This window comes from Erythrolamprus reginae, chromosome 2 (genome assembly GCF_031021105.1).
Source record: "Erythrolamprus reginae isolate rEryReg1 chromosome 2, rEryReg1.hap1, whole genome shotgun sequence".
NCBI classification, from domain to species: Eukaryota; Metazoa; Chordata; class Lepidosauria; order Squamata; family Dipsadidae; genus Erythrolamprus; species Erythrolamprus reginae.
The window spans coordinates 312,817,778-312,835,111 of record NC_091951.1 but is presented as its reverse complement, the minus strand read 5'-3'; the positions used below and the strand labels follow the sequence as shown (position 1 = coordinate 312,835,111).

Below are 17,334 nucleotides of genomic sequence, written 5' to 3'. Positions count from 1 at the left end.
TGATGAAGGCTCCTCTGACCAAGAAGACATGAGTGACAGGGAGGAGGACAGTGTGGCAGACAGCTCAGAAGGAGATCAATTATCTAGCTACTCCTTGGATTCAGAACAAGAATTAATGATACAGCCACACATGTGGAGAGCGATGCATAGGCAACAACAACTGAGAGATTATTATCAAAGAAAATGAGGCCACCTGTGGTTGGGTGGGGCTGTGGTAATTAGTGAGGCTGCTATAAATAGCAGCCTGTGGGTGTGGCCATTGTGGAGGATTATCTGATCATTGTGTTTCATGACTGCTTTACTGACTTTGACCTTTTGTGTGCTGATTTTTCCCCACTTTGAAACTAAACCAGAGCAAAGTGTGTTTCACTTTGTGAAAGAAGAAGGACTGTGAATTGCCTCACAGCTGCAAACTAAATATCACAGAACTGATAAGGGACTTGTACAAATTACCAATTTGTTTGGAGACCAGTGCTCTTTGCTATACCAAAAGAGGGCTTTGTTTAAGTGAATTTTCATTATAAAGAACATTGTTTTGAATTTTCAAATGTGTGTGTGTCTGAAATTTGTACCTGTGAATTTTTGGGAGGAGTGTACCAGAGAGCCCGACAGAACATACAGATGGAACATTTTGCCCATCAAAATAATCATCTTGTAAGAACACCCAATATGTATTCTTAAAATGTCATAAATGCCTTCTAGCCCAAAAGATCAAGGAGAAATACTACTGAAATCAGATTCAACACTATATGAGAATTAAATTAATTTTCATAAAGTAAGAGATCAGATAAATATTAACTAAATTTATAGAGGACTTTTGAAACTTTTTCAGTTTGGGAAACCAAAATCTGATTAATACCTGATTAAGAAGAAAAGCTTGAGTGACAGAAAATTGAATGCATTTGAATGCATTTTCCTTTTATCCTTAGCGTCTCCCAGATCCCATCGGATTTATGTGGAACCCTAAGAATACAGTTTGAAAAAGCCTGCATGAATGAAACTTGATTTCATTGATTGATTTTGATAAATAATCAAATATTGTTTGAGTCACCTCCAAGTTGGATTACTGCAATGCTCTCTACATGGGTCTGGCATTGAAGAGTATTTGGAAGCTTCAGCTGGTACATAATGCAGTGGTGGAGACAATGATGTGTGTTCTTAGAGCAGCTTGTTATACTCCTGCTCTACAAGTTACATTGCTTGCCAGTTTGCTTCTGAGTCCAATTCAAGTGCTAATTTTAACCTTTAAAGTATTTCTTGGCATGGAACCAGACTGAGGGATTGTATCCCCCAATTATATCAGCCGTCTCATTAAATGTTGCCCTAGGTTCCATTGGCTAGGAACCTACCTCTAGTGAGTCCCAGAAGACATATCTTCTTTGCTGTGATGCCTGTCTTATGGAAGCTTGGTTGACATCCAGATTTTGTTTCAACATCCAGTCCCTTAAGACTGGAGAAAGACATAATGCTACCTCTTGGGAAAATAAATCAGATAACTAGATTTGAATGTTTATAAATGACCATGCAACTATCCAGGAAATAGCACCTATTTATACCAGATCACAGAGCTTTGTAGCCCTAAGCAGTTTATAGAGTCAGCATACAGTATTGCCCCCAACAATTTGAGTCCCTCATATAATGTTTAGATGTCAGAAGTGAAAGGTGACAGAAATACATGATGTCTGCATAATGTTGGTGTTAGTACATGGTACATAACCCACTTTGGGGTTGCCATGTAGTAAACTAACAATGTTGGTCTATGAAAGTAAAAACTGTATCTAGAACTTTGACTGGTTTGCCATAAGAGGGTGCCAGCACCATGTCAAATCAACGAAGCAGTGGAAGTGATGTGCTGGTGCCTGGAGGCTGTTGGGGACTGAATGGGTGTCAACAAACTCAAACTCAACCCAGACAAGACAGAGTGGCTGTCGGTCTTGCCTCCCAAGGACAATTCCATTTGTCCATCCATTACCCCGAGGGTGGGAACTATTGACCCCTCAGAGAGGGTGCACAACTTGGGCATCCTCCTTGATCCACAGCTGACATTGGAACATCATCTTTCGGCTGTGGTGAGGAGGGCGTTTGCCCAGGTTCGCCTGGTGCACCAGTTGCGGCCCTATTTGGACAGGGAGTCCTTGCTCACAGTCACTCATGCCCTTATCATCTCGAGGTTCGATTACTGCAATGCTCTCTACATGGGGCTACCTTTGAAAAGTGTTCAGAAACTCCAGATCGTGCAGAACGCAGCCGCGAGAGCCATCATGGGGCTTCCCAGATTCGCCCACGTATCTACAACACTCCATGGCCTGCATTGGCTGCCAATCAGTTTTCGGTCACAATTCAAAGCGTTGGTCATGACCTTTAAAGCCCTACATGGCATTGGACCAGAGTACCTCCAGAACCGCCTGTTACCGCACGAATCCCAGCAGCCGATAAAGTCCCACAGAGTTGGCCTTCTCTGGGTCCCGTCGACTAAACAATGTCGTCTGGCGGGTCCCAGGGGAAGAGCCTTCTCTGTGGCAGCCCCGGCCCTCTAGAATCAACTCCCCCTGGAGATTACAACTGCTCCCACCCTCCTTGTCTTCCGTAAACTACTTAAGACCCACCTATACTGCCAGGCATGGGGGATTTGAGACATCTTTTCCCCAGGCTTATTATAATTTATGTTTGGTATGTATGTGCTGTTTGGTTTTTAATTATGATAGGGATTTTAGTTTTTTAATATTAGATTTGTGCCATTATAATATTGTTTTTATCTTTGTTGTGAGCCACCCCGAGTCTTCGGAGAGGGGCGGCATACAAATCTAATAAATTATTATTATTATTATTATTATTATTATTATTATTATTATTCCATGTGTGGGGAGTTACTTTGTGATATCTTTGCTTGTCAGTCGTATTATTCTAGCTGTGTGCCGTTTGTAATCTATTGTTAATATTGTTTTATATTTGTAAATAATAATATTGTTAATACTAAGTCTGAGTCTTTATCTGGCTAGCCCACATTATCTATATCACTGCAACAATTCTGCTGATTGTTTGTCAAAGGTTTTGCACAGAGCTCCACCGAGACATACCAACAGTTGGAATTTAGTTTTTACTGCCCGTCCCAATTCTTATCATTTTGTTCAAACCTCCAAATGATGCATTCTGCCAGCACACATAATTGGAGGTAAGCATCGATTAATTTCAAAACTTATTATAAGGATCTCTGATCTTTTTGACTTGTAGGCACATTTGGAATTCATAGAAATGTAAATTAGCAAAGCTAACAAATTAGCCTGAGAACCCAAATATATGGTGGACTCAGTCCTCTAATAAGACATCATTTTTATCTACAGCTATCTCAGAATTCCTTTCAAACTATTTCTCACCCCCGCAGTATTAACATGTGAAAGTCACTCTGCCCAGTTATTAATGTTGCTGCCTGCCAGAATCACGCCTCCAAATACAGGCACACTGATGTCCAAGGAGAGATATTTCTTTCTTTCTTTCTTTTGCAGTTTCCCATTTTCCCACAGACCAGCCCTATTCTACTGTCTTTTTTCAATTATATTAGGTAACTTCGAGACATTTCTGGTTGCATTGTCATTATCCCAAACTCCTTCCTTCCTTCCTTCCTTCCTTCCTTCCTTCCTTCCTTCCTTCCTTTCCTTCCTTCCTTTCCTTCCTTCCTTCCTTCCTTCCTTCTCTCCCAGGTCCCATTCTCTGGAATTGTAGAGTTGTAATATTTTGCTTTGCCCTTGGTCTTCTCTCCTTGCCAAATAATTCACATTTTAGCATGTTCTTTTTCAAGTACAGCAGCAGTGGCTATATGGCAGTGACCAGGCTTCTATGTTTCATAAGCTACCTGTTGTTTAAAAATAATTTTTGACCCTAGGCCATATATACAATGGATGTTTCCTAGTGGAAAAATTGTATCTTTCACATGGTTTATTTATTAGTTATTTATAAAGGTATGAATGTATAGAAATTGGTCCTTTTTCAAGATTGTTGATGAATTATGCCTTGCTCAAGGAAGATTTTAATTACCACCCTGAAGGAAAACTTGCAGCCTAAGAATGTAATTTTAAATGTCTGATTTTCGTTTTATACTAGTTTGTCAATGTTCTATATTTTCCTAGACTTTTATCCTGCTTTTGTTACTTTATAAGTAACTCAAGGCAGCAAACATACCTACACTCCTTCTTCCTATTTTCCCATAACAATCTAATGTTCACATATGCCAGCCTAAAGGAATACATATTTCTAAAGAAAGTGTTTATAACAAAACACACACTGAAGTGCTTGTTTAATGTTTGATAACCCCAAGTGCCATATCACGAAGCAACTTGCAATTCTCAGTCGTTCTCTGCAAAGCAGCTGACAGGCATCAATGGGCAGTGGATAATGGGTCACTTGTTATCTTGTTAGTAGAAAAAAAAAGGCAGCCTTCTTACTGAGAATCATTGGGCAGGGAGTCAATAATATATTTTGACTATATCTTCTTGCCCAAAGATTGAATGATAGCACAGATGGGCTGTTTCATTGTCTCATCTTCCAAAGTACCTGCATGCCCAAATTCCCAAAGGTACAATAGAGGCAGGGTGAAATCCAACAGTTTCTGACAGGTTTTGGAGAGAACTCCTTGTTGAAATGTATGCACTCTTAACCTTTGAACTGTTGAAAAATGCACTATAATATGATTTATGTAGAAAGAAACTGAAACTGTTTAAATAATATTTACTATTGTTTGGTGTATTTTATTTCCTTCCTTTCTCCATTTAGAACAAAAAAAACAAAAACATCCTCCCCTCCTTAAAAAGACATGTTGTTCTATTGATATACTACATTTAATGTGAATTGATGGATCTGATTTTCAGAGATTGAATGGATTACAAATACCAACAGCCACATCTGTTTAAATGGATTAGAGCTTGATTTAATAAAATAATTATTTTTTAAGATCCATGAAAATTAAACCCAACTGCATTACTGTACAAATCTTTATTTTGCTACTTGATTATGTTATGCCATTTGATTTCATTTAAAGTACAACTGGGTAATCTTTCATATCACATTCTGAATATTCCAAAGTCTGTCTTCTTGCTGGGTGCATTGAATGCAGCACTGAGGCCAAGGCCCAAAACAAGTCTTGTATCAGCTGGATCAATGATTCCATCATCCCACAATCTGAAATATGTCACAAAAACCAAAGAGTTAGAGGAAAAATGGATTTTTAAAACAGTACCATCCCCACATTCTGACTTTATAGCCAATAATGCAGTTCACTTTTTAACTGAGCTTCATTTGTATGCAAATTCATTCATAGCTGAAATAAAACTTGCTAAATATAAGTTTTGCTTCAACTTTGACATTGCATTTCCAATACATATTGTCTGATAGAATTACATATTATGAAAATTAAAAAATTATATAATCCTCTCCCCCTTTTCCTATTATTTGAGCCTAGCTCTTCTGCATTTATCTTTTAGTCTTTTCCAGTGATATATACTAGAAATGCATCACAGTTAATAATTGATTCATATGTTACAGAAAAAAACCTTGAAGATTCACTGCTTGTGTTTTCAGACACATGGGCTACTTCAATCAGAATAAATGTATTTGAATGCAAGGTAGAAAAAGGGGTGAAAGTTTCTTTATTAGTACACTGTTTGATATTTAGTTCAATGTCAAGCAAATAGTACTTTAAAGCCAAAGGGTGCTGATAATTATTGGAATGTACAATACTGAATTGTACATTCAGTCAATTGTAATTGACTGAAATATAAAATCTCTAAAAACCAAATAAATAGCTTGAGAGCATGCTAGGGTTTTTTTTCTTTATGGATGAGCAAGTGATATCTTTGTCTGAAAAGGAGTAGTTTGAAGATAATTTGAAGTTTGGAGATGTTTATCATTGTTTGGTTTTGCCTGGATTGGGCAAAGAACAGGGTAACATTTTTGTGAGGTACGTTCATATTATTTCAACTATGAGTTGAAGATCTGAAATCTTTTCCATTCAAAATCCAACCTAAGCAACATTTTTAAATATAGGATAAACTAAGACTGGAAACTTAAATGAAACCTGGAAATGATTTATTAAATGTATCATTGTCCCAGTACAAATCTCCACATATTGAGATCACCAAAACAGGACATTTCAATGGTGCCCATACTTTCAGAGGTAAATTAGTCAGGTAGAAAAGGTCTTCCTTCTGTCAGCCAAGTAGAAAACATTATCTTGAGAATTACATTTCTCTCACCTCTCTCACCCTTTAATTTAAAATTGTATTTTAAATTTAAGAGCCACAATGGCGCAGTGGTTAGCGTGCAATACTGCAGGCTACTTCTGCGGATCACCGGCTGCCAGCAGTTTGGCAGATCAAATCTAATCAGGCTCAAGGTTGACTCAGCCTTCCATCCTTCTTGGGTGGATAAAATGAGGACCCAGATTGGGGGTTTTTTCATTAAACTTTATTAATTTTTCATAAAAATTGACAGACAGACATACAAACATTTAACATAAAGTTAGGGCTGCAGTTTCCCCTCTTATCCTAGAAGTCAATTTTTTTTACAGAAGAATACACTGTTAATACCTTAAATCAACATACTAATTTGAATGAAAAGAAGAGTTTTGTTCAAACCTTGCAATAAAAAGAATTTTAAAAAAAAGAAAAGAAAAAAAAGAAAAGAAATCATTTTAGTATATTTATAGTTTTCCTTGGCGTTTACATTTTCTTTTTCTTTTTATTTATCCATGTATACACCTTATTCCAAATAATATAAAATTCTGATTCCTCTTGATTATTTAACCGTCTTGTCATCATATCCACCACAGCGTAATCTAATATTTTCTTAGTTACCTCTTCTTCCTTGGGAGTATTTTCTCCCTTCCAATTTTGCGCATAAACTATCCTGGCCGCTATGAGGATCCAGATTGTTTGGGGAATTGGCTGATTCCGTAAACTGCTTAGAGAGGGATGTCAAGCACTTTAAAGCAGTATATAAATCTAAGTGCTATTGCTATATAGATAAAGCTTTTCAACCTGGGCCTTTAAACTATAAAGAATGATATTCATTTTTATGGCTGTACAGCTATTTCAATTATTCCCAACTGTATCAATTTTAATTTACTGTTGCTGTTGTTTTTATTGTATTATTTAACTACCCCGACAGGCCTGCTTGTATGGAAAGATGGACTATAAATACTGTTTCATGCTGAGGAAGGATTTTTCAACCTTTCAACCTGCAAAACACAGTTTTGTTAAGGGAAGCGGAGTTTTTATTGATCACTTGAAAGAGTTTTCATTGTAGAATAAAGATTGCTTTCTCCAAGTCACTTTAGCTTTCTCTTTGTTTAGTAAGAGCTCGTCTTCACCAGTGGGACAGAGCATTAATTATTGAGCAACCTATCAAGTCCCATGGTGAGAATATGAATCATATGTCTCCTTGTAAAAAATTCATAACACAACTTCTGCAAAGAAAAGCAACAAAAACTCAGGAGATAGCGGCTCATGGCATTTGTAACAAGGTAAACTGATTCAACTCCTTTTAGAATTCTCTAAGCAGATTAATCTAGCTCATTAAAAAGATGTCTGACCTGATAATTAAGAACTCTGTATATGAAAGTTTTTAGCTTGGTACATTTGATGAGGAAATGCAGCTACAGATTAAATGCAGGGGTGGGCTTCTAGCCGGAACACTAAATTGGCCTCACCACCGCGGCTCATGGGTGCTTGCGGGGCCAGCGCAATTTTGCTTCTGCATCTGTGGAGGTAGCAATATCGCACACAGAGCCGCAAGTGCACCTGTATTTCGGTGAAGGTTTTTTGTTTCTGTGCATGCCGAAACACGGGCGCACCTGCGTGCGCGGTTTTACTACTCCCACAGATGTAGAAGCAAAATCGTGCTGGCCCCGCAAGCACTCGCGAGCCGCGGCAGCAAGCCCAATTTAGTGTTCCGGCTAGAAGCCCACCGCTAATAGAATGTAATATAACTTTTGTGATTTTTTTAAAATCAAAATAAAAGGCATTAAGGCTTCTATTGCTAAAAAAAGGTACTATTTTATAATCCAATTATAAAAGTTCAGGCACATTGTAAATACATATAAAAATACTTGAAAAGAACTTATTTCAATCTTGTATTTTGGTGGGGAGGGTTACTATCAATCATTCTTGACTCCTGGCAATAACATGGGACAAGTTTTTTTACAAGATTTTTGGAAGTGGTTTGCCATTGGTGTCTTCCTAGAGCTGAGAAAGAGTGATTGGCTGGAAATAGTCAGTTGGCTGGCTTCAGATCTAAAGTGGGACTAGAACTCATGGTATCCCAGTTTCTAGCGCCATAACATATTAGCCAGATTAGCAGGATATATCCTAATATAACTATGCTGCATAAGCCATTGTTTCATACTGATTTAATGTTAGATCTGAGCCTGTTCTACTTTTTGTTGGAAATGGGTCAGCCTGAATATAAATTGGCTTCTTGATGGCATCAATCATGATGATGCTTTGGATTTATAAGAATTATGTGCAGCTATACCATTCTGAATTTGATTTTTTTTTCTGTCTGTCCAAAATCTGGCCAAGGAGACTAGATCAGGCAGTTGCCAGTTGTCAATCCTGATTCAAAGGTCACACACAAAAAGTAAGCATATAAGTATTGCAATATCATCCTCGGAGAAGGGCGGCATACAAATACAATGAAAGAAAGAAAGAAAGAAACAAACAAACAAAGAAAGAAACAAAATAAATAAATAAATAAATTTAAATTGACACTCAAGTAACACTATTTAGCAAGCCATAGTTACAACTGGAAATCTGTCAGCTATGGTGAAACACGTCACTCTGCTTTAGAAGGGAAACTTGATTCTGATGTAAAATTTTTCAAATGACTTTTTGAAGTTTTTAATATATATATATGTATATGGGTTTCTGCTGTTAGTCAAAAAAATTTAAATTATATCATAAATATACATTTTATTTTACTTGTTTTAACAGAAACATTAGTTGCCTTGATATCTTACAAAATATACCAAGCACACATCTTTCTAGAGAATCATGGAAAACAAATGTGATCTGGAAGAGAAATTATTTAATTCCACAAAGATCATTTTAATATTTTCTCTGATAGATGGGAGAATTGCTGTTCTTCAGCTTTCAATTTCTCATCTTTAAAAATGGGAGAATGGATTATTTATAACTGCATACAATATTATAACAACCTATTTCCCATATGAAATTTGCTTTATAAATCATTAATAATGAGAACTAAAATACCTGAACACTGCATGCACGTACATGGCACTTCAGTATTAAAAAATAAATAATTCTCCCGTGATTCACTTGGAGACTTCCCCTCTTGCCCATGTTAGTAGAATTGTTCTTTAGAGCAGTGCTTCCCAACTTTGGCAGCTTGAAGATATTTGGACTTCAACTCCCAGAATTCCCCAGCCAGCGAATGCTGGCTGGGGAATTCTGGGAGTTGAAGTCCAGATATCTTCAAGTTGCCAAGGTTGGGAAACACTGCTTTAGAGCCACAAATAGAGTGAACAACAGAACAAGTTTGCAGAAAAGGAATTAAAGCTCAGAATTCAATGATACTTAACATGGACGGCAGTGATGGGCTGCCAGTCACCAGCGCTCATGGTGCACAGCAACCAATATCTCATGCTTATGTCCTCACACCAATGAGATTTGGATGATTTTCCCCTATTTCTTTGCTTCCGCACATACATAGAAGCAAAAACAAATAATACTATAGAGGGATATAGCATTGCTTCCTTCTGTACGGATTCAGCTCCAGTGATCTTAGAAGCCGATGTCTTAGAAGAACTTGAACGATTAAAAATAAATAAGGCAATGGGTCCAGATGGCATCCACCCCAGAGTTCTTAAAGAACTCAGATCTGTCATTGCTACCCCCCTGACTGATTTGTTTAACCAATCCTTGTTAACAGGAGAAGTTCCTGAGGATTGGAGAATGGCCAGTGTGGTGCCTATCCACAAGAAGGGCAGTAGAGAAGAAGCTGGTAACTACAGGCCAGTTAGCTTGACATCAGTGGTAGTTAAAATGATGGAGACTCTACTCAAAAAAGGATAAATCAGCACCTAAAAAACAATAACTTATTGGACCCAAATCAGCATGGCTTTACTGAAGGCAAATCATGTCAGACTAATCTCATTGATTTCTTTGACTATGTCACAAAGGTGTTGGATGAAGGTGGTGCCGTGGATATTGCCTACCTGGACTTCAGCAAAGCCTTTGATACGGTTCCACATAAAGAGCTGATAGATAAATTAGTGAAGATTGGACTTAATCCCTGGATAGTTCAATGGATTTGCAGCTGGCTGAAGTGTAGACATCAGAGAGTTATTGTTAACGGCGAGTATTCTGAGCAGAGTCAGGTTACAAGTGGTGTGCCACAAGGGTCTGTTCTGGGTCCTATTCTTTTTAATATGTTTGTGAGTGACATAGGGGAAGGTTTGGTAGGGAAGGTTTGCCTATTTGCCGATGACTCTAAAGTGTGCAATAGGGTTGATATTCCTGGAGGCATCTGTAATATGGTAAACGATTTAGCTTTACTAGATAAATGGTCAAAGCAATGGAAAACTGCAGTTTAATGTTTCCAAATGTAAAATAATGCATAATAATAATCTCTTATCTGATAGTTCCCTTGTCAGCACCTCTTTGCCCTGTCTCCCAAGGTTTTTCCCACATTCCATTACATTTAGTTACAAGATCAATCTTAAGCAAATTTTCACTAATGGACGGGATAAATATTGTCTCTTCAGCTTGAAGACTGAGGCTAGCCAGCTGGCTGTCTGGCTTCCTTTTCCAACCAACCACTCTTTAAAATTATATTTAAGCTGTTACACATATAAAGACAAGCTGTCACCCTCATCTGTACGTACCGTGCACTAGAATAATAAGGGTTTCCTTCTTCTTCGAACCTCTGAATTATTGGCTCTTTCAGAGCTTTTTCCTCCTCTTCAGAAAACTACAAAAGATAATTAACAGCAATAGATACTCTGGCAATTTTCATCTGCAAGAGCACTGCGCATCCTGTTCTAAGAGATAATAATAAGCATTAAATGACTAATCAATAATGCTGGGTACATTTGAACTTCTGTTTAGTTCGGTGGGATTTCCTATTTAATGTGCTGCAAACTGCAGCAATATTAGTGGCATTTTTCTTACAGAAATCAGTATCAGTGTTTAAGCAAACAGTTTCTTAAACTATGTAAATGATAAAGATTTTTTTAAATGCAATGTTCTGAAGAATTGTTTTCCTTGCTCCTCTTGGTTATAAAAATGAGATATCGACATTTTCTTTAGTTAGATTCCCTGTGAGAGTAACATTAATTTCAACAATTTGCTTATACCGGTAGTGCTAGACTTATAAAACATAAGTACAACAATTTGATAGCAGGTCACTAATTAAATAATTTATATTCCTTTGTATTCATATTTTTACTATTGTATTACTAATAAGTAAGTTCTGTAAGTACAAGTGATAATTGAAGTATTATTGTAAGGTACAGTATGAATTCCTGAATGAATACAATTAGAAAAAATAACTATATTGTAAGAAAATAGAGAGAAGTGATGGCACCAAATACCAAAGTATTTCAAAATATTAAAAGTAGTGGACATTACCTGCTTTCCTTCCCTTGTTTTTCGGTCCTTGGCTACTGTAGCTAAAACAGTTGCCGCTTGTTCTCCTCCCATCACAGAAATCCGAGCATTCGGCCACATAAAAAGAAATCTTGGACTGAAAAATACAAATGATAGAATAAAAATCTCTTCAGCTGTTTACAAATTTGTTCCTTCATTTATGACTGAGGGGACAGAGAAGGAACAATTTTTTTGATTTGATTTGATTTGATTTGATTTGATTTGATTGCCGCCCCTCTCCGCAGACTCGGGACGGCTCACAACAATAATAAAAACAATGTATCACAAATCTAATATAAAAAAGTCTCTAAAAACCCTTATTTAAAAAAGCAAGACATACACACAACATACCATGCATAAATTATATAGGCCAGTGGGAGATGTCTCAATTCCCCCATGCCTGACAGCAGAGATGGGTTTTAAGAAGTTTGCGAAAGGCAAGGAGCGTGTGGGCAATCCTAATCTCTAATGTCATCTGCATAATGTGAACACAATTAAAATCTTCCTAGATCTTTCACTGTCCTTCTAAACTATCAATGGTCTTTTCAGCCCATGTAAACAAAACATATTTTGCCTTTTGTTCCATAATCTGGGACACTACTACTGAATATGAATCTTATTAAAGGGGAACTACTGAAGGATTTATTCCATGATATGTATAACATATGCAGCTACATGCAATCTAGTGGCATCCTTGAATTAAATAATTCTTTTGCATGGGTATTTTTAAATCATACAATAGAACAATACTCTCTTCTAGATTAAAAATAATATTTTCACATGTTATAGACATATTCTCAATATTTACAATACTATTGCTGAAGTGCATACTTACCTATATGCTCTTCCACACATCCCATAATTTCCAGCACCATAGGACCCTCCAATAATAACCGTTATTTTAGGCACACTGGCACACGCTACAGCAGTCACCATCTTGGCTCCATCTTTTGCTATACCACCAGCTTCATAATCCTTACCAACCATGAAGCCTAATTGGAGAAAGAGTTAAGACCATTATATTTGCAAATAGCTTGCTTCGCCATTGGAAAAACAAAGCAAGTGAGACTATAAAACTTCACATTACTTTAATTGGTTCAACTAATATGTCTGATACTTTGTAAGCTTTTAGCTGATGATATTAATTTGCTAAATTTTTATCCTGCCTTTATTACTTTACAAGTAACTCAAGAAATTAAACACACATAACATTTCTTCCTCTTATTTTCCCAATAACAGCCCTGGGAGTTGGGTTGGGCTGAGAGAGAAAATGACCAGCCTAAAATCAACAGATGGTTTCATACCTAAGGTAGAATTCACCATCTCCAGATTTCTAGATCTGAATCTTAACTATGACAAACTGTTTCATAATTATTTAATTATTACTTAAGGGAATCACTCAGTTATTGCTAAATGATAACTGTCCAAGTAAATAACAGGGCACCGGACAGAAACTAAATCAGATTATAAACTTAGTTTGAGAGCTACTTTATCAAAAACTAAATACAGCAACAATAATTCAATTTGAATCCATCTGACAATATTCCCCAAACTCGTAAATAAGGTTGCTAGAAATGATGATGAGGAATTAATTTATTATTATTATACAGTTATTTGAAAGAAAAGGTATAGTTATTTGCTCAGATATTTATTGCCTTATAATTCATTCCATAGATTATGATAATCACTTATTACCTGTGATGTTTTGTAAAAATATAATGGGAATATTTCTCTGACAACAAAGCTGAATAAAATGTGTGGCCTGCAAAGATAAGAAAAAATTGATAGTTGCCCTGCTGAAAAATAATTGTTAAACAATATCGGCTGCTAAAACCACTGTATGACCCTAAGGCAGTATTTCTAAAACCATAAAGCTTATTTTAAAAAAATAAGAAAAAGAAATTGCATTTTTGTATTGTTCCAATGTTAGTATATGTGCTGCCAAAACAAGCAGAGAAGTTGCCAAAATCTTGAATTTGAATCTGTTGTTCATTTTCTCAAGTGAAATAATTCTGTAAATAGCTTTATCCTTCAAACTATGAAATCATATTTAAAACAAAACTTTTCTATATGGCATTGACTTACTTTCTTATAAAGCTGATCCATGAAGCAATTACTCATTCCCTAATAACTGCTAAAATAGACTGTACAAGGTTTTAACACATGATGATGTGATAAAATAGCAGGTGATAGTAACTGAGGTAACAGTTTGCTACTGTACTTAATCCTAGAAATAGTAACATTGCTATAAAAAGTACTAAAAAGTACTGCAGCAGGTATCTTGAGAAAATCTTAATAACAACCTACAACTGCTCAGCATCTATAGAAATTGAAAGTACACAATTTACATCATCTCATCTACATTACAGTCCTCAAAATTAAGCCCCACAATGAATCCCATATATTGCAAATTGGAATGGATAGAAAGACAATATGAAAAATAGAAGGATCTTAATTATTCAATCATTAGGTTATATCCTATCTCTAAAAAAAATGAAAACATCTTTATCTTTTTGAACTTCATGATATATTAACAGCAGATATAAATCTAAACAAATGCTCATCATCAGAATTCCATAGGAAAGTACAATCCTATCAAATACTAAAAATGAAATATCACCCAACTAGAAAGACCAAAAAACATAACCACTTGAATTTGAATAGAACTGAGTCTGTTGTGTTAAATCCAGACCTGCACAGCTAAGGCTTCAATGGCATCACTTGTTTGGTCTAGGGCAGGTGTATCAAACTCAATTTCATTGAGGGCTATATCAAGATTATATTTGACCTCAAGGGGCTGAGGTGTATGTGGCGCGGATGGGTGTGGCCAACTCATCGCTCCAACAGATGCCTTCACTCAGTTAATATAGAAGTTAAGAAAGAAGGTAGAGAGTCAAATACTGTGACATCCACAAATAAGGAGTTCTCAGTGAGATTTCTATCCAGGTCCTTCAGATGTCTGGGGTGGACAATCAAACAGGCTAATCTGACAACCACTGCAAAGTGGAGTGATGCCAGGAAGACAAAAATCAATCCGAGAGTGATCAACCATAGTGATAGACTGACAACATCATCCAAAGCAGTTTGTCTGTCCTGGCTCAAAAACCAGGGTCCCGTCAACTAAACAATGTCGTTTGGCAGGGCCCAGGGGAAGAGCCTTCTCTGTGGTGGCCCCGGCCCTCTGGAACCAACTCCCCCCGGAGATTAGAATTGCCCTCACCCTCCTCGCCTTTCGTAAGCTCCTTAAAACCCACCTCTGCCATCAGGAATGGGGGAACTGAGATACTCTTTCCCCCTAGGCCTTTGCAATTTATGCATGGTATGTTTGTTTGTATGTATGATTAGTTTTACAATAAGGGTTTTTTAGTTGTTTTAGCATTGGATTTACATGCTGTTTTTTATTATTGTTGTTAGCCGCCCCGAGTCTACGGAGAGGGGCGGCATACAAATCCAATAAATAAATAAATAAACCAGATCTCGAGAAAGAGCTCTAATAATGTTAGGCCCACAATGACTTGGGATGGGTCTACTGTTGTCACAAACTCCTAAGACACCCCAGAGATGATGTCACCAAGTGAGAAAGAAAGTGCAAGTGGCAGAATCCAGCAGCACAGACAGGGAGGAGTGTACAGCAGCAGCAGCAAATCTAACTTCAAGTAGACAGATTCATACCCATTTATTTTCAGATCAATGTTTATGAAGGCCCTCACTGACTTGCAGGTGACAGTTACCACCCTGTCCCTTCCAGTTTCAGATAGTACTAAGAATAAAATCCAGTGGGCACAATTTCCAAGAGGGGAATTTAATACCTTAGTACCAGATAGTAATAAGAATAAAATCCAGTGGGCACAATTTCCAAGAGGGGAATTTAATACCTGTAGACCAAACCAGATGTTGGTAACACAAGCAAGATTTAATGTAGCCCTGTCATTCAACACCAACATCTGATAACCTGGCTTTGAAGGCAGATTACAGTCTGCTCCCAGGATCTGCCAATATTTTCTTTGTCCATCATAGTTCCTGAATTTCTCCCATCAATCTCCACTCCCCTCAAGCCTTCACACCTCACACTCCTTTCTCTTAGGCCAAGGCATCCATTCACCCACTCACAAATCCTAGATACCTCCAATTATTCACTTATCAGATATATCACAACCACTTCCCTAAACATCACAAACTCAGGTCTTCCAGAAGTATATTTCCTACAGACCTGTCCCTGGCATTCAGAAACCATGTGTGTGTATGTATGTGTGTTTGTTTGTGTGTGTGAGAGAGAGAGAGGGAGAGAGATAGACAGAGAAATGGAGAGAGAGAGAATCTGTCATCTAGCATGCACTATCAAACCTCTATTCTCCTTCCACCGAACAGAGGGATAGAGTAAATGGTGGGGAGAGAAAGATTTCAAGATAAAAAGCTGTTTCTTCTTCTACATAAAAAAAGTAGTGGGAAGGGTAAGACAAAAGATAAATTGCTTTCAGGAACTGCTTCCCCCCCCCCCTTTCTTCATTTCTCCTTGCAGAAAGATTGGAGAGAAAGATATTTCAAAAAAGTACTGTAAACTATTTGTGTAATATGCCTGTGGTTCCCAGCCCTGGGCTCCCAGCATGATTGCATTGTTTTGAATGCAAGGAAGAGCAAAGAGCTTACTCTCTTGAAATGTCTTTCTCTTCAATCTCTCTGCTCTACAAGGAGAAGGGGGATAAAAAAACATGGGTCAGGCACATCACAATGCGTACTGACTATAATAGCAATCATGTTGACTGATTTTAAGAAACAAAGAAACATTGACGGCAGAATGGTCCATCTAGTCTGCCCTTATACTATTTTCTGTATTTTATCTTAGGATAAGATAATGTTTAAATTCAGTTACTGTGGATTTACCAACCACGTCTGCTGGAAGTTTGTTCCAAACATTTACTACTCTTTCAGTAAAATAATATTTTCTCACGTTGCTTCTGATCTTTCCCTGATCTTTCCCCCAACTAACCTCAGATTGTGTCCTCTTGTTCTTGTGTTCACTTTCCTATTAAAAACACTTATCTTCTGAACCTTATTTAACCCTTTAACATATTTAAATGTTTCAATCATAAGGTTATTTTTCAGCCCCATGGTAATTTTGTAGTTCTTAGCCTAATGAATCACAAGCTAAATTACAACACAATAATAAAACTGGCAGCAGCATAATCAATAGACAAAATAATGGCACTATAATATTTACAACTTTTGGATCAATTAAGTGTTAAAAGTGTAGAGATATAACTCTGCATATCTTTTGCACATGTACAGTTGTTTCTAGAGCTAGCTGCAAGATCTCAGAAGTTTCCACTCCTAGAAATAAACTCAGTCAAACTTATATTTATTTGTTTGTTTGTTTGTTTGTTTGTTTGTTTGTTTGTTTGTTTGTTTGTTGATTGATTGATTGATTGATTGATTGGATTTGTATGCCGCCCCTCTCCGGAGACTTGGGGCGGCTAACTGCAATAATAAAACAGCATACAATAATAATCCAATACTAAAAACGATTAAAAACCCATTAATACATAAACCAAACATACATACAGACATACCATGCATAAAACTGTAAATGCCTAGGGGGAAAGAGTATCTCAATTCCTCCATGCCTGGCAGCAGAGGTGGGTTTTAAGGAGCTTACGAAAGGCAAGGAGGGTGGGGACAA

General features: G+C 37.0%; 1 protein-coding gene across 1 annotated transcript in view; it reads right to left on the bottom strand.

The window, feature by feature from the left end:
* Positions 1 to 4,971: 4,971 nt before the first annotated feature.
* MCCC2 (methylcrotonyl-CoA carboxylase subunit 2) overlaps positions 4,972 to 17,334 on the bottom strand; it is a 38,392-nt gene continuing 26,029 nt past the window's right edge. Inside the window, exons 13-17 of the mRNA XM_070743114.1 lie at positions 13,353 to 13,419; positions 12,493 to 12,649; positions 11,640 to 11,754; positions 10,895 to 10,980; positions 4,972 to 5,172 (exon numbers count right to left, since the gene is read on the bottom strand). Of these exons, the coding sequence (XP_070599215.1) occupies positions 5,055 to 5,172; positions 10,895 to 10,980; positions 11,640 to 11,754; positions 12,493 to 12,649; positions 13,353 to 13,419 (543 nt within the window). The 3' untranslated portion in view covers positions 4,972 to 5,054. The remainder of the gene's footprint in view (positions 5,173 to 10,894; positions 10,981 to 11,639; positions 11,755 to 12,492; positions 12,650 to 13,352; positions 13,420 to 17,334) is intronic.